Below are 18,967 nucleotides of genomic sequence, written 5' to 3'. Positions count from 1 at the left end.
CTGCGATTTGACGAAGCGACCAACCTGCCCTTCTCAGCCCGATCACCATACCCCTCGTAAAGTCGTCTGTCTGCTGGAAATGCCTCCGTTGACGGCGGCCTGGCATTCTTAGCTATACACGTGTCCTGTGGCACACGACAACACGTTCTACAATGACTGTCGGCTGAGAAATCACGGTACGAAGTGGGCCATTCGCCAACGCCGTGTCCCATTTATCGTTCGCTACGTGCGCAGCACAGCGGCGCATTTCACATCATGAGCATACCTCAGTGACGTCAGTCTACCCTGCAATTGGCATAAAGTTCTGACCACTCCTTCTTGGTGTTGCATTTGCTCTGTCAGTCAGTGTACTTCTATTTCTAGGGCGAGGTGATGGGAGTCTTCAGGTAACAGCGGATCAGTGTTCTTTTTACAGGTGACATTCGTTATTGTCTGACTGGCGAATACTAAATCCAAAGTTTTACCGTTACTATTGGGAACGGAATTCTAGGAATTCAAGTCATGTAAGTTTAGGAAGTCTTTTAGTTCTTGGGTTTGTCTCGTTAAATTTAAGTCACTGTTTCCATTAATTATTGTTGGTATGTTAAAGTATCCCGTAATGATTGCATTACTATCCACTATTTCATAGTGAGATTCTATCCACCTTAATACCTCACAATGAACCCCTAGTTTTGCACTTGGAGGTACGTACACGTTAATTAGATACCAGACCTTTCCCCGATATTTACCTTCAGAAATAACCCCTCGAAGCATTCCGTAGTTTACTCGACCTTGAGGACAGGCAATCCGCTTCTAACTGCTATGACTGTAGTGATGGGACATTCGATTCATTTTACCATGCAGCATGTGCTGGTAAGGCAGCAGCAACAGCATTCAGTGCTCGCAGCTGCCATCTGGTCTTCATACTATGAACTCCTTTCTTAGAAAAAAATGCTAGTTACTCTAATACATCGCAGGTTTCGTCCGACTCGTTGGCTGAACGGTCAGCGTACTGGCCTTCGGTTCAGAGGGTCCCGGATTCGATTCCCGGCCGGGTCGGGGATTTTAACCTTAATTGGTTAATTCCAATGGCACGGGGGCTGGGTGTATGTGTTGTCTTCATCATCATTTCATCCTCATCACGACGCACAGGTCGCCTACGGGAGTCAAATAGAAAGATCTGCACCTGGTGAGCCGAACCCTTCCTGGGATATCCCGGCACTAAAAGCCATACGACATTTCATTATCGAAGGTTTCCGGCGACGCAGGGTGGGAAAGGTTAGGATTAGGAAGGTAGCAGCCATGGCCTGAATTAAGGTACAGTCCTAGCATTTCCTGGAGTGAAAATGGGGAAACTACGGAAAACCATCTTAACGTCTGCCGACGGTGGGATTCGAACCCACAGTCCCCCGAATGCAAGCGCATAGCTACGCGATACTAACCGCACGACAACTCGCTCAGTTATTTTTGAACATATGTATTTTTCTATCAGCTGAGGATTTTTTTAAATCGTCATATTTTGTATAGGCTACCCGAGATGTACAGTAGCTCGCTGGTTTTCTGATTCAAAATACTGTTGGTTAAGTTATTGCGTCTGTCCACATATGATTGAAGTCTTGTGCAACAATGTGACATATGAACTGAGAGAATACTGAGCCGTTCTTCCCAATATAAAACAGGTACTTTTGAGTGGTCATGAGCATAACCCATAGTCATAGGGCAGGCTAGAGTCGAGTTTAATTGTCAAATGTCAACTAAGTTATAATAATAAGATTCATTAAACTAATAAATAGTATAACCTAATAGCCTACCTACTTACTAGCTACTTCAGAATTATGTTTTGACTACCTTAACTCTGCAAATAAATCTATTATTTAAACTGCCCTATAAGAAGAGGACAGTGAATGCAAATGGGTATTATTTTCAAATGAGCTGAGCTCGAGAGTCCATTAGAGCATACGATTCTTTCAGTGTACTATGGCTCACTGTATGTCTCGCTGCAGCGGAAGCTCGGCTCTCCGCCAGTGTCCAGTGAGCTGATAAGGAGCCGTGTGTATCTTGTGTCTCACTGAGCCGTGCTCGTTCACGATTCTTTCGGTGTGCCATGGCTCACTCACTGATCTCTATACATGGATCGCTGATGGCAGCTCTCCGCTGCAGGAGAAAGTACGCCAAGTTGAGCGCGCGGTTCGCCATGTTGGCGTACCCATCCTAGAGCTCTCCTTATGGGGAAGCAATGATAATATAGTCAATTTTAAATCGCAATTAATGGCGCGTTGGAATAATTAAAAATATAGGGACATGTTCACTCAAAACATAAGGGCATTGGGATCACTGACACGTCGTTCCGAGGTCAGTAAATCTCCGGGATAGCAATAAAAATGAGTGTATAATAACGGCCGACTAATATTAACTTTGGTGCTGAATACATGCAATTAGTGATCGGTAACACAATACGAGTGAAAATCAGTTTCTGGAAACATTGCTGTAAATTGTATACGTGTATGTCACGAAATTATGCATTCTTAAAATGATGTACCTATAAACGTACCTCACTATACAGGCCTAAATTCGACATACCATAATCGGTGCTGGACAATGAATTCCTGTTTCCTGTTTCTATGAAATAACGCGCAGTTTATCAAATTAAAATATAATTGAAGCAAATGTACACATTCATAAAACCAGTTTACCGGTTTACCACACTTCAAAACTTGTCAATATATCACATTACCTGCAGCTTAATTTACTATTACAGACCTCTTTCATTAAATTCAGCTACCAAAGCAATATTGATGGTCATCATCAGAAATATGTAACACCCGTTAAATGAGCCCCAAATACCACAACTAGTATAATGGGATAGCCTAAAACACCCACCACACTTTGCCTTCTCCCACCACTCCAGTGTCTGAAACCCGTAATTATTACTGATGTAAATAAGGTCTAGAATTCCTCCAGACTTCATTTTCTAAGATTGTTATAAGGTCACGTCAATTATTTCATCAAAACCGTCAGTTTAATTATGACAAATAAATAAAAATATAAGTAAATCTTTACTTGCAGTTAATGCTCAGTAAAATTGAAAACAGTTGGCTATGCATCACTTCTAAGGCGTGCAGTTTGTCCAATTTTATCTAAACAGTTTTCCTCAAAGTGATGGGAGCAGAGAACAGCTGTTTTAGAAGGCTCACAAGTCTCCCGCCTGATACTCCTAATTCATGATCTTAGATGTTCGGGTTTCGAGAAAGGAAACCTAGAAAAATTGCCATTTTGCTCCCAGAATATGCGAAATAAGATACAATAAACCTAAAACTCAAAACACTACCCTAGGAAGATTATTATGTACAGTATAAAACTCACCGATGAAATGATTTCTCTTTCTGCTGATCGTTTCTGTTTGTATATCCATAAGCTGAACACTGCGGTATGTTAATACCCGGATTTCACATAAATACATGCACATTTAAATTTAATTTTGTAATTTACAAGCAGTGTCCGCCTCTGTGGTGTAGTGGTTAGTGTGATTAGCTGCCACCCCCAGAGGCCCGGGTTCGATTCCCGGCTCTGTCACGAAATTTGAAAAGTGGTATGAGGGCTGGAACGGGGTCCACTCAGCCTCGGGAGGTCAACTGAGTAGAGGGGGGTTCGATTCCCTCCTCAGCCATCCTGGAAGTGGTTTTCCGTGGTTTCCCATTTCTCTTCCGGGCAAATGGCGGGATGGTACCTAACTTAAGGCCAAGGTCGCTTCCTTCCCTCTTCCTTGTCTCTATCCATTCCAAACTTCCCATCCCCCAACAAAGCCCCTGTTCAGCATAGCAGGTGAAGCCGCCTGTGCGAGGTACTGGCCATACTCCCCAGTTGTATCCCCGACCGAAAGTCTGAATCCCCAGAGGTGGGATCCCTCGCTGAGTCCGAGGGAAAAACCAACCCTGGAGGATAAACAGATTACGAACGAATTTACAAACATACTACAAGGCAACAAACCTAAATTCATAAAATACACTACTATTTCTTTTGAAATAACACAGCACAGAACACCCGTGGAACTACAATCAAGGGGGTTGGCGTCACTGAACTAAGCATAAACAAAGCAAGCGCGCTCCTCGTGGTCTATTCAATGGGTCTACTGCACCGTGCACTCGCTGCCATCTTACTACGCCAGTTATCTTCTATTCGGCTTACTGCTACCCAAGCCACCAGCCATCCATGTATAGAGATCAGTGGGCTCACTGTATGTCTCGTTGCAGCGGAAGCTCGGCCTCCCCGTCAACGTGCAGTGAGTGCGCCACTCAGCACTGTCCGCTGGGAGTAATCTGAATCGTGTGCCGTGAGCTCGCCGTTCCTGTGAATCGATTCACTCGGACACTTGAATGAATCGATACACTGCTTCGAATCATGCATTCAGAACCCAACACTATATGACTGCCCCACCTTCTCGCCCTGTTGAGCTCCTTACTCGGTTAGCACGGTATACTTCGTACTTTTTATAACAGACCTAGCTATCATAGACACTAGCATCTAGCCAGGATTCATTGAGCATTATAACATCGAAATTATTACTGAGAATGTTCACATTTAAGTCATCTAGTTTAGTATTAAGACCACGTACATTCTGGTAATAAATGGAAAGCCTACTTTTCTCCATCACAATTGCAGTTTAGACAGGTCATACTGGTCATTGATAACAATGTCACCAGACTCTTGGGTCTTGCGTATTTTGATTATACCATTCCTTACCCTAATGTAAGCGTAATTCTTCTCCCTCCGGACTGCATGGACCTGGGCCAGCAAATTCTTCTTCTGAGTGGACAGACTCTCGTTTACATATATGATGCTGTCACCAGGAAATCCTAGTTGTCTGTTGGAGAGATTTCGCTTCACTCGCCTCCGCTCCATGAAGTGGTTCTTCTCCGTTCTTCTTACAAATTTCACTATGATCGCGCAGTGTTTCTGGTTTGGTGCCTTAGGGAGTTGATGACAAGCATCCACCCACCAAATCTTCTTTAAGTTCTATGTCCAACGCACGCCCGTGTCTAGAACGAATTCATTCGGTATATCCGGAATCCCATGTATTTCGATGGTATTCCTTCTCGTAAACGGCCGTAGCCGTGTTGAAACACCGGATCCCGTGAGATCTCCGAAGTTAAGCAACATTGGGCGTGGTCAAGAGTTGGATGGGTTGGCACGCGCTCTTGGTGGGGAGGAGGGGGGGGGGGGGTAAGGGAACGGAGGAGCGGAAAGGAACTGGCCGCCGTATCGCATGTAAACTCCGGCTCAAGCACACCTCTGCGGAGGTTCGGACCTGCCTTCCGGCAGAATACACCCTTACCTTACCGTACCTTCTCGTCATTGAATGTATTAAAATGAGTGAGAATGTAATTAAAGGGTCGGAGTAAGAATGTACTCTAGAAGGCTGTGATGTGTACTCCTTGGTTTTATACACCATCATTGATTCATCTCGCAGAAGTATGGTGATCTCAGAATTATCACAGTTTGCTGCTTGAGTACATACGTCAGTTTTTCTGTAACTGTTCAATATAAAGCAGATACTTACTGAAACACTTCCTTAACAATATCATTGAGACAGTAATCCTAACCGGCAAGGGAAAAAGAAAGTCGGTTTTCATACCAAGAATTCCATTGAACTCAAATGATTTGTCATTTTGTTTCAAACGATTACAATTTACCGTGAAATTAACTTATAGTATGACTGTCATTAAGGCTCAGGTTCAAACATTCCACTATTGCGGAGTTAATTTGAAGGATTCCTGTTTCACACATGGTCAGCTCTACGTTGCTTTCTCCCGTGTCGGACAATCAGAAAATGTGTTTGTGCACGCGCCAGAAAACAAGACATCAAATGTAGGGTATAAGAATGTATTTTCATGAAATGACTTACAATGTAAGATATTTATGTACCGCAAATAAAAATGAATAAAATAAGAAACAGAAAAATAGTGGTCTTTTAATGCACGTCTTCAGTATTATATTGAGAAAACCGCACGGATGTACAAAAATACCAAGCGAAGCGGGTTGTGTTCAGCTAGTAAATAATATTTTTCTAGTATTCTTGAGATGGAGACATTTCTTTCTATGTGTAATGAATAATTGTTAGTATTGCGGTTTTCTCACAATATTGTGTTACATATTCAAATTATATACAGTACAGTACAGTAGCCTACATAGATACTGTTTTTACGCTAGACTAAATATTCTATTATTTGTTATGTTTATTTCGTGTGTCTTCATTTTATGCCTGTTGTGCTTCAGGAGGCCAGATCATTCCTCGCCCTTACCTGGATGGGAGGATTGTAGGAGGGTCATCAGCCTTCATAGGGGAATTTCCTTACCAGGTATGAGATCATGATATATTGATGAATGCTTCAAATGACATCACACTATAATATTTGGCCATTAATACAACAAAGTCTGCCAACCATTTTCTCTGTTCTTATTGGCCAGAGCCTTTTCCTATTGTCTCCGTGTGATCACAGAACTGCCACATTCTGTGAAAATAACGAAGCTAAAATGTTTGGAAATGTCATGGCGTCTGTTGGATGTCTCGCGACGTGAATATATGGGTACAGAAAGTGTGAAATTCACCAATATTTTGCTAGACCAATGGTCTTGTCACTAGATCATAATCTAACCCAGGGCCTCTCAAACGCCCAAACTCTCACGCGTGCAGAGCGAGGTGCATAGGCTCTGTGCACTGTGCATCGGTACGCTTCGCCTCAACTCGGCTTGACTCGGATGGTGTAGTGTGCTGAGAGCGACGAAGCGTTTGGTGGAAGACGACGTGTTTATCAGTGAAATAGACAAGCGCACGACAACAAAATAATGGAGCAACCTGTTTCGAAGAAAGCAAAGACTTCCGAAAGTCCATTTCAATCGAACTGGGAACTTTCGTATTTTTTTGTTTGTTTGTTTGTCGTGACGATAACGCCAAATGCTTAATCTGTGGGACGATAATTACGTGCGTAAGAAAATCATCTATTGAAAGACACTACAACAGACTACATTCGGAAAATTATTGTGAAATCATAGGAGACGTCAGAGAGAAAGAATTAAGGAAGTTGAAAAAGCTTGAAGAAGAGCATTCTATATCCACAAATGAGTTTTGTTCCAGTACTGTAGCATTTTCATTTTGGTTACGGGTTCTGCATTTTTTAAAATTATGTTTACATTCCTCTCAAACATGTATGTGTATTTCTAATTCATTTTTTTAATTTTTTTAATAACACTGGTAACCTTGTCCCATACAACTGAGCGTCTCCGCTCACCACACGTAAACATTTCGCAGTGGGGGAGAAACAGCAGTGAAGGTGAGGAACGCGGAGACAGGCCGAACGGGGAGACAGGTGTAGGGAGAGAGGAGTGGGGGGGTCTGCACTCTGGTCAACCAAGCGAAGTCGTCTTTTGCACCGTGCACAGTGCATGCACCACGCGCATGCACCCTGAGAGGCCCTGATCTAACCAGTCCACACCAATGGTATTGACGCATGGATATCCTTAGGTACCTTTGGTAAAACTAGGATAGATTTACAGGTGGATAAGCAGAAGCAGGTAAATGTTCTAAGGACCAACGAAGCCGTTAAGGAAAATCGGGAAATTCTGAAACGGCTGACTGCGGTGACATGCATTTTGGGAAAGAAATAATTACCATTCTGTGGGCACAATGTGGCTAGTGAGTTCAGATATAGGGGACATTACACTGAACTAACTACTTTGTTAGCAGACTTTGATGAAAAGTTAGACAGTCGCTTCACAACAGCGAGTGCATTTACAGGACTTTCTCTACTCATAGAGAACAGTTTAATATAAAGCATCTGTACCGTAATGACCGCTGAAATAAAGATCCAGGTTCGGGAAGCTAAGCTCAACTGAGTAGAGGGGGTTTCGATTCCCAGCTCAGTCATCCGTGAAGTGGTTTTCCGCGGTTTTCCAATTCTCTTCCAGGCAAATGCCGAGATGGTACCTAACTTGAGGCCACGGCCGTTTCCTTCCCTCTTTCCTGTCTATCTCTTCCAATATTCCCAACCCTCACAAGCCCCCTGTTTAGCATAACAGGTGAGGCCGCCTGGACGATGTACTGGTCCTCCACCCCTCTCTTGTTGTATCCCCGACCCAAAGTTCACGCTCCAGGACACTGCCCTCGAAGTAGTAGAGGTGGGATCCCTCGCTGAGTCTGGGGGAAAACCAACCATGGAAGGTAAACGGATTAAGAAAGAAAGAAATAAAGATATAGGCCTACTAAAATAATAATTATTTCTGTTTGAATGTTTTAAAAGTTAACACAGATTACTGCACAATATTGCACGAAAATAAGTATTAATGAAAAGCATATGACTGAATTCAATAATTTGAGCATATCTGTTCATCACAACTGAATGCTGTGTTATGGTGGACATTATTTTACCATTGTTGTCTAATACAGTATTTACTATTACAGTTGTCGCTCCAGCTACTAGGTTATCACATCTGTGGAGCTGCTATCATCAGTGAGAACTGGGCGCTAACTGCTGCTCACTGTGTCACAGAGTGAGTATCAGTAGAAGTGGTTATTACTCGTTAATATAAAACTAAGTCATAAATATTTCAAATTTACTGGATTTATATGAGGCGTCTAGTAGCAAACTGCAGTAAACCCACTTTTTCTGGAAAATGAGTTGTTGCCACCTTATGCTCCTTATGCGGCCGTCTATTGATTAGGCCCTGAAAACACAGGCAAAACTGTTTCTGTCTGTTCTTTAACGCACCTGGAAAATAGCCTAAAAATTTGCAAAGCAAAACTGAGTAAATCCATTTACATCATGTAGATGCAGATCTACCGGGCGAGTTGGCCGTGCGGTTAGGAGCGCGCAGCTGTGAGCTCGCATCCGGGAGATAGTGGGTTCGAACCCCACTGTCGGCAGCCCTGAAAATGGTTTTCCATGGTTTCCCATTTACACACCGGGCAAATGCTGGGGCTGTACCTTAATTAAGGCCACGGCCGCTTCCTTCCCATCCCTAGGCCTTTCCTATCCCATCGTCGCCATAAGACCTATCTGTGTCGGTGCGACGTAAAGCAACTAGAAAAAAAAATAGATGCAGAACTTCGTGTACCCTTACCAAACGCTAATACCTAAGGTGGTTTGCAAGTGCAAAACTAGCTTAATACACATTGTATTCTGTGTCTAAAGCTTTGATCTTGTGTCAAGTTGGCCACACTGCACACAGCCGTAAAAAAAAACAAAACAAAAAAAAAAAAAAAAACAATAGGAGAGCCTGCTCGTCCATGAAGCCGAATGTTATCCGAACTGGAAGGGACTTAAAGGAAGTGAAAGTTAGTGAGATTGAATTTCTGATCAAAAGGCATTTCGGGGAGACTTGGAAAGAAAACGAAGATCTTGCTTGCTATAAGAATCTGATCGATCCTCAGACAGCCGGGAACAATGAAGAGGCGGGCGCAGTGTTTGAAATTCATCCAGAAGACAATGAGTTGCCTGTATAATTTGGATGGGACAGGCCAGGGCTTGCAAGGTTATAGTCTTTTTACTTCTTGCAGGCTTTCATTTGATGTAATATACTTTGTAATCATAGTTACTTGTAGTTATTAAATAATTTATTTTCTCCCTTGAACCAGTATTAAGGCATTTCTTTCCAACTGCGTTATAATGAAAATGAAAATGAAATGAAAACCTACAACCTGTTTTCCAGTCATTGACCGGGTCAGGGATGTAATGAATGAAGCAGATATAGGCTATTAGTACGATGGGGTCGCCACTCCCAAAGTGATTTATGAATGACTGATAGATGCTATGAAATGAGAATGGAGAGTGTTGCTGGAATGAAAGATGACAGGGAAAACCGGAGTACCCGGAGAAAAACCTGTCCCGCCTCCGCTTTGTCCAGCACAAATCTCACATGGAGTGACCGGGATTTGAACCACGGTAATCCCGTGGTGAGAGGCCGACGCGCTGCCGTATGAGCCACGGAGGCTCTTGCGTTATAATATCCCTACAAAAGAAAACCTCTGTAGATCCATGAGAACAGGAGCAAAACTCGGTGAATCAAACCATTTTAGGTAATAACTAAAAAAATAAAACCCCAATATTTTAATGACTGACACAAAAATAGTCCCTATGTGAACATAAATCTATATTGAAACGGAATTTTGAATATCTGCCAGCCAAAGGAACTAATACGTTTTTCCTGTTTCGTGCAAAAGAATGTTCTGGTGCACTCACAGAATTTTGCTTCTAGACGCCTCATATAAATATATATGTGTTCCCCCGTTGTCTTCGAGAGAGGTACATTCTTCCACCTCATTGCGGAATTTTGTTACGATTGTGGCAGTGGTCCACTGTAGCAACCCAATCCTTGTATTATATATAATCTGAATGAAGATAGTACTGCTACCAGGCATTTCAAATATTTTCATCTTCACGTGCATTACTCGCGCCCTCTCATGGTTAACGGGTCTTACTAATAAACGGTGTATAGTTTTTATACAAGGTTTATACACCGTTTAGGTCTATGTGAAATTCTTTACTAATAAACCGTGTATAAGCAACACCTCCTAGATACATCTGTTATAGTTATTCATTGGATTGCTTATACAGACCAGGACCCTTGTATAAGCGTTGTATAGCAGCGAGTAGTGGAAAAAGAAACGAGTGAGCAGTTTATTTTCGTGGTATTTACTGTCTGCAGTAATATAATCGTGGTAAAATATTCGACTTATCCATTTAACATTGAGCACACATTGAAAGAATGGACGATAACGTTGATCATCTTCGCGATATTTTAAACATAGAAGACATACACCATTCAGAGATTATGGAGGCTAGACATCTTCGTAAAGTAAAACACTTTAAAGTGACGGAGTGACAATGAATAACTATAAAAGAAATGATGGCTGGGCGTATTTTTGTATAACAATGTGTTATTGCTTATTAGACTTTTGAATTTGAGAGTTTATTATACATTATCTGCCTCTATAAAGATCATTTTCAAATTTGAGTATAAAAAGGGGCATATTCCTTGACATAAAAAATGGTATAACTTGAAAACCGGACGTAATATGATTTCCATACTTTGTAGTTGAATACGCAGATATATGATGTATACATGCCTAATATAAATTTTTTTGATCAAACCTTTCTTTAAGCTACAAAACAGTTTTTCCTTTCTCCCGAAAAATAAGGATTTTGGAATGTGTACCCTTTTCAACTCACCGATTCAATTACAATTGCTTACGTTTTCCGTACTATACTAGTTAGGGGCTTTTGATCTTTCCTTAAGATTTTCCATTTCTTTCGTAGCGTTCGTTACACAAGCAAGCTGGAGAAATGTCGATATCAATGTATGCCAATTTCCAGCTGTCTCACTTTGTGTTGCCACTGGCTTTTCAATATGCCGTGCTACTGTGCGACTTTTCCGAAAGTTTTGCTCGTAGATAACCAGCAGAAGCAATCATAAAGGCGGTGAACGTGCGAAATACGACTTGGAACGAGACTATACGTGCTGTATAGTAATACAATGCGTATACCACGTTTATTAGTAAGAAAAATATACAACGCTTATACAAAATTTATTCACTGTATAACTATACAAGTGTTAAACAACTGTATAAGGACTATTTTTTTTATTAATAAGACGGCAAGTAATCCTGGTCCGCGTCACCTAACGAGTTCCGAAGAAAAGGTTGTAGCCACTCTTCCTTATACATGTTTGTGATCATGCATCATCTTCTTGCAAGTTGCTTTACGTCGCATCGACACAGATAGATCTTATGGCGCGATGGGACAGGAAAGGGCTAGGAGTGCGAAGGAAGCGTCCGTGGTCTTACTTAAGGTACATCCCCAGCATTTTCTTGGTGTGAAAATGGAAAACCACGGAAAACTATCTTTAGGGCTGCCGACTGTGGGGTTCGAAGCCACTATCTCCCGAAGACTGGATACTGGCCGCACTTAAGGCACTGATTGTTAAGCAAAAACCTTACTGAACTGGACGGACTAGAAGCATTTATTTATTTATTTATTTATTTATTTATTTATTTATTTATTTATTTATTTATTTATTTATGTATTTATTTTCCTAATGGCTTTTAGTGCCGGGAGCATGCTCGGCTCACCTGATGCAGGTCTTTCTGTTTGACGCCCATGTGCGACCTGCGCGTCTGGATGTAGACTGTTGGTGATAATGAGGAAGGAAGAGGGTGAAACTTGGTGTCGGCACATAGCCTAATCCTATCGATTAACATCAATGGTTCTGCTCAAAGCTTAAGTTCTCCACCCGACGGATGAATCATCACCAACATCATTCTACAGAGAGGTTTAGAATTAACTCAGGCTTTTGACACACAACCTAGTGATTGTTACATACTACCCCCTCTCCTACCCTGCCAGCCAATATACTGATGATGAATACTTTCCACCAGCGGGATTCGAACCGGTAATTAAGGTGTAGACTCGACGCTTTAACGATCAAGACCACCAGGTGGGCTGGACTGCCAAGCAGCAATTGTTGTTATGAACCACTCAAAGATCCTGAAATATTGCAATGCTCACTCCTCGTCGAGACGTGTAAACGTCAGTATCGCGATAATAAGGCCGCAATATAGTGGCGGCGATAAGGACCCCGCAGATCCCACGGGGTGGGGAACTCATGACTTGTGAGGAGCCATTACTATTTCTTAATTCCGTATCTGAAGAGTGATTTTACATATTGATAAAACTACAGCACACAATACAGTATTATTTGTATTGCAGAGGGTTATTTCAAACTTAGGCCATCGGAGTGCAGAGCTTCGTTCATCAATAGGAATACGATAGTTATTTCTGAAAGAATGTGGGTTTCCCAACCTGTTCCAATAATAACCATCCCTTGCTGCCACTCACAACAATCAACAAGGCTTTTGAAGTACGGTAATTGGCCAGTTCTGAGAACGCAGTAGTCAGCGAAGATACTATAACAAATATATTCTCCTTATCTAAACTCTAAATACTGAAGTGTCGAGGCTCTTTATAACTCTCGGCAGTCAGTGTAGCTATGTAGGCTTAAGATGGACGGTTGAGTTGTAAATTATTTTGGTCCTAAGAACGAGATTACTTCTTGATATTGTGACGGTCAGAGTGTTTTGTTTACTGTAATTGGAATATGCATTTCTTGTGTGTGTGTGTGTGTTCCGACCATATACGTATATTATTTTAATTCCTTTGGCTTTGAAAATTAAATTATGTTCTTCTTCTTCTTATAATAGTTGTGCCGTTGTTGTTCGTTATAATAATATACAACTCTGTATTGCTAAATAAACTTGTAACTTTCCTTAGCAGGAAACGAAGGACCCATTTTCAATTACTGGAGGGGGGGGGGGCGACCTCTTAGGACCGCTACTGCCGGGAGAGCCGGGATTTGGGGAGGTTGGGGGAGGTGAAAATACTGGGAGAGCAGCGACGTTGGGGACGGGCCAGCAGCGAGTAAAACAATCTGTTCAGACTCGCAGTGATGAAGCTACTGGAAGAAGCTGGGAACTGATAAACAATGTAGAGAATGATCAGGAAGTGGAAAATCTAAGAATATACTGAAGGACTATATAAACAGCTAACTGGACGAAATTGAGTCAGTCTTCACTCTCGAGCCCTGGCTAGGGAAGTAGAGAGTTAAAATTAATGTAGACAAAAGCAGCGTACGACATTTACTAAATTCCGCCCCCGGCACCCAACCCGTCAAGTGGACCAAGCAAACTAAGTATCTAGGTGTCACCCTAGACAGAATATTAACGTTCGGTGATCATATTTCTTGTATCACTGCGCCGGCAAATGTGTGCCTATTTATGTTATTTCCGATTATTAGAGCCGACAACGGGCTAACGATAGAAAATCGACTCCTGCTCTACAAATTGACTATCCGACCGATACTCGAGTATGCCAGCCCTATTTGTGGCACTGCAGATAAGACACAGCGCGTACAGAACCGTGCTCTGTGCCGTTTAACAGGTACCCGGTGGTACGAAGTTAACAACGACCTGCAAGACCGGTATCAGCTCCCCACCATCCATAGCAGGATTCGCAACACAGCTGCGAAATTATGACCGCTCATTAAGAGCAAAATTTCGATGATCACGAACATAGGTAACTATGACACCATAGGTCTTCCCAAGGATATTCTCCTCTAACCCCCCTCTACTAAGGGATGCAGACCAGATCCTGGTCAGCGTGATTTAAATTTCACAATTTCACAAACTATCAACACAAATGACGTCTTTAGATAGAATTACATTACGAAATAGCACTCAAGTCCCAAATTGGGCCGACGGACTAAAACTCCTCACTGGTACCGGGACTTCCAGGCACCGATGAGATTTGTGGCTACGAGTCAATTTAGAGCGAGTCAGTGTTACGAGATGTTAGCGAATCCGAGTGAGAGTGAGTCCGTGAGACGGCTACGCGCGGTGTTTAACGAGTCTTGCAAGTTGCGAACTGAACTGTTCTGCAATGACACTGAGCTGTGGAGGCCGTCCTGGAGTTCAGGAGTTCGATGCGTCGGAGTGATGTGTGATCGCCCGAGTGAGTGAGTGGAGAGGTGCATGAGAAAGCTAAAACTCGAGTGAAATTGTAAATACTGTAACTGTAAATAGTAACTGAATGAATAGATTGGATTGCAAAACACGCTGACAATCCGCCGACTTGGGCTCAGAAAGGCAGAATTTTAACAGTATAAGCCTCTCAGCCTGCCTGGAGCCAGAGCCTTAAATTCATTTCACCTATCCTACAACCCTTTATCAAAACTTCTTGTCCTCTAATCCTGATAGTATAAGGTTTAGGTTGCTTAGAGGAGTCCTCATTTCCTCACCCTTCATGGCCCTTCCATTTTTTTCCGATGTCTACATTCTTCAAAGCATTGAATTTTTCAAAGAGATTTCTAATTACCACTGAAGGTTTAGTTTGCTATAGCACGAACTCGTGTTGCCAACTTGTCGTGCTGCCCAGCGCATGGAGTCTCCTCCTCGGTCACGGGAAATGAATAATCTGTTCGCTATGCATTGCTCTTACATCTACTGCACCATTTATTCTTATGAGTATCTTGGCTTTTGAATGATAGTACAAAAATATTGTCGTTCCTTCATAACTTTAATTCAAGCAGTTGTTGGAGATCGGAGCAATCAACGGTAAACCGGATGCATCATTTTCATTTTTAGTAAACTTGTGAAGAGGTGGCATTCGTGAGCTCGTTTATTGCGTTTATTGACTAGAGACTAGATATGGCTCGCCAATCTTGTGATGAATTAGGGGATTTACACGTAAAATAACTCCTGCGAGACACAACTGCCGAAAACCCTAAAAGTATTTAGAGGACGTACACCCAATAATATAACAATCTATATTTTTTTTCGCTAGTTGCCTTACGTCGCATCGACACAGATAGGTCTTATGGCGACGATCGGATAGGGAAGGCATAGGAATTGAAAGGAAGCGGCCGTGGCCTTAATTAAGGTACAGCCCCAGCATTTGTCTGGTGTGAAAATGGGAGACCACGGAAAACCATCTTCAGGGCTGTCGACAGTGGGATTCGAATCCACTATCTCCCGAATGCCAGCTCACAGCCGCGTGTCCCTGACCGCACGGCCAAATCGCCCGGTATAATCTATTCTTTTTTTGCTATTTTGCTTTACGTCGCACCGACGCAGATAGGTCTTACGGCGACGATGGGACGGGAAAGGCCTAGGAATGGGAAGGAAGCGGCCGTGGCCTTAATTAAGGTACAGCCCCAGCATTTTCCTGGTGTGAAAATGGGAAACCACGCAAATCCATCTTCAGGGCTGCCGACAGTGGGATTCGAACCCACTATCTTCCGGATGCGAGCTCACAGCTGCGCGCTCATAAACGCACGGCCAACTCACCCGGTTAATCTATTCTAATCGAATAGCTTGACTGAGGAAGTTATAATGAATACCCTCGTCATGGTGTTACAGCCCTGACTGACCTCCGCCTTCCAAGTTACCGCTGCTCAGCTTGACGGCCTGTAGATTACTTTGCGACGCGTGGTCAGTGCAACGAATACTCTCGGCCGTTACCCTTGACTTTCTATATCTCGGCCACTAGTTCACCGTCAGATAGCTCGTCAATTATTATCTGGTAAGCTGAGTGTTCCTCAAACCAGCCTTCAAGTCCAGGCAAACACCCTTGACCAAGCGGCGAATCAAACCTGGGGCTTGTGGATAAGAGGCAGGCACGCTACCCCTAGACTGCAGAGGCGGCAAAAGTTCATATATACATTAACTTAAAACAATGGTATAACTCTCCAATTGCGTCTAACCCTGAGAATCAAGCCAGAATTTTTCCTAATTTTAATTTCTCCAAACTAAATTTCACAATAAGTTATGAGTTAAGCAGGTTACATGAGCTATGTCTTCCTGAATTTGTACTTTACATTTCAGTTTCTCTGCATGGTTTTTTAGTCTCCGTGCCGGTACATCATTTCGTGGCAGTGGTGGTACCGTACATCGAGCAAATTTTGTCCTCGCCCATCCTGACTTCAGCCTCTCAACTGCAGACTACGACATCGCGCTCATCAGAGTAAGTATTGTGTTAGTAAACATTACTTCATACACGTAAGGCTTCGTCCACAAGGAAACATAGGACCTTGGATCACCATCAGCACTGCCCTTAGTCCCGCACTGAACTGCAATACGGCACCGCACTTTTCACTGATGTTGGTACCAAGGTACGCACCAACCAGAACACCGCTCTTGCAAATTGATCTTCCATTTCCTTAGCCTAGCATCTAACACCACATTCTGTTCTGAGTTTAGGGACAGTCTTGTCAAGTCTTGAATAACAGTGAATAATGATAGATAAATTAATTTTGACTAGGACGTGATAGAATGTAGTAATTATTATTACCGTGAAACCAGAGAAATCTGCCGAATGTTGTCTTAAATCATGACACACATGATCAAATTCTCCGCATTGCTGTCTTTATTGGTTCAATACATGATCTCCAAAATAATATACATATTGCACCAGGAAATAGTCGTGGGCTAGTTCGAAACCTTAGATGAAGAATCTGCAGGGAGTGCCCAGTCCACAATTGGAACTAGGTACAAATAAGGATTTTCAGTGCAATTATCATACGCACGACTTAATTTCCAGATAAAAATTATTGCTGAATAAGTAGTGAAATTTAGAAGAGTGATTTTATGTCACCTATTACTGATTTTGTGTGAATTTCTGCTCCAGGCTGGGGATCGAAATCTGCAACACTCAAAAGCCAGGTGTGCACAAAACTCTATTCACCAAAGTTACCATGGACCATTTGCCATTAATCTGCAGCTACCGTACTAGAAATTACAATAATTCATTATTTTCTAGAAGTTCCAATTACCATATCAGAAGTTCCAGTACAGTCCATGGGAAGTAATGGTAATAACCTGGTTCCTTGATACTCGTCAAGCAATTGAGTCGCATCTCAACTAGTGGCGAGAATAGGAATTTTGTCGGCTGCCGAAGCCCCTCGCACTCCTCTGTGGCGATGATTAGTGACTGACAGATAAAATGATATGATACTGGGGAGTGTTGCTGCAATGAAAGATGACAGGGAAAACCGGAGTATCCTCCACTTTGTCCAGCACAAATCTGACATGGAGTAACCGCGATTTGAACCATGGAACCCTGTGGTGAGAGGTCGGCACGCTGCCACCTGAGCCACGGAGGTCCATTACTGTACAATATATACTATATGTAATATAAAAGAGTCGTTCTGTCTGTATTTTTTTTAATAGTAACCTGATATTTTATTTTTATACCGGACAGGACAAATAATAGCCTATGTACTTTACGGCATGACGAGAAAACGGATAGAGGGATTTTCATGAAATTTGGTATTTAAGTTATAATAGAGGCCGCTAGTGTCTTAGCTGCTGTATAAGTCGTTAAACAAAATCAGCAGAAGGAGGGCTTCAGAGAGATCTTAAAAGATAAAACTTGATGTACCTCCCTTAGGGTTGGTTTTACAGGAAAACTGTACATGACGAAGTTCATTTCGAATATTTTCTTAAATATTACCGAAACAGTGAAAAATAAGGAAAATCAGTCGTAGTTACCTGAAAGTTAAAATCCAAGAGCCGATAAATAACTCTATGGAAAGTTGAAATGGATTTCATTCTGGCACAGTGTTTAAAGCTTTGTACATCTCTCTGTACATTTTGAATGTTAACCTGACATTTGACTTTTATATCAGAAGGAAGAGATCAAACGCATAAAAAATGAATCAGCACAGGGCCAAAAGAGAGCCTGGATGAAGAGTACGTAAACGACAAACCACTAACAGGGGAGGGAGAAGCTGTCCACTTGCGCGTTTCAGGAGCTCAACAGCAACACGAGGGGTCCACAGAAATGTAATCATGCACTTGTTAAGTATTATCCCGTCAACAACGGGTATAGAGGCCACCACACAGAGAAAGCTAAGCTAAACTACGATATGTTACGCAAACAAACAAACAAACAAACAAACAAAAAAAAACACCTCCAATGAAGTTACATGGAATGGCACACACTGACTGCTATGCTAAGCTACGCTAACTTAAGCGATGCCAAGCTAAATCTTACAGATCGCCAAGGAGGTGATTTTCATAGTGCATACACACGATCACTTTTTTTTGCTCGGCATCTAGCAAACAGTCGCGTCATGTGTGTGACTTTCGTGAATTACCTCAGTGCCGTAGCTATTAAAGTATATTGCTTAATTGTTTCTGCGTTTGTTAATTATCATGGAAAGCAGACGAAAGGAAGAAACACTGACTGAAGATGTATAAAAATATACTTGACTGTCAACTTACCTGTTGGCAAGAAATAAATGAAACTCCGGAAATTGATGTACGTATCGTTTATTGTTCTTATATACATTTTTACCCTACGTTCAATAATATGGGTACTTCATTTTCGTTAATATCATCCTCAGTAATAGAGGGACGTTCACGAAACTGTTCCTGATTTAGACG

General features: G+C 42.2%; 1 protein-coding gene across 1 annotated transcript in view; it reads left to right on the top strand.

Moving 5' to 3' along the window:
- Positions 1-8,187: 8,187 nt before the first annotated feature.
- LOC136874363 (trypsin-1) overlaps positions 8,188-18,967 on the top strand; it is a 31,638-nt gene continuing 20,858 nt past the window's right edge. The window contains exons 1-2 of the mRNA XM_068227772.1: positions 8,188-8,194; positions 8,489-8,523. Of these exons, the coding sequence (XP_068083873.1) occupies positions 8,188-8,194; positions 8,489-8,523 (42 nt within the window). The remainder of the gene's footprint in view (positions 8,195-8,488; positions 8,524-18,967) is intronic.

Source organism: Anabrus simplex, chromosome 5, assembly GCF_040414725.1.
Source record: "Anabrus simplex isolate iqAnaSimp1 chromosome 5, ASM4041472v1, whole genome shotgun sequence".
NCBI lineage: Eukaryota > Metazoa > Arthropoda > Insecta > Orthoptera > Tettigoniidae > Anabrus > Anabrus simplex.
Note: the sequence above shows the minus strand (reverse complement) of the source record. Positions and strands in the feature narration are given on the sequence as shown.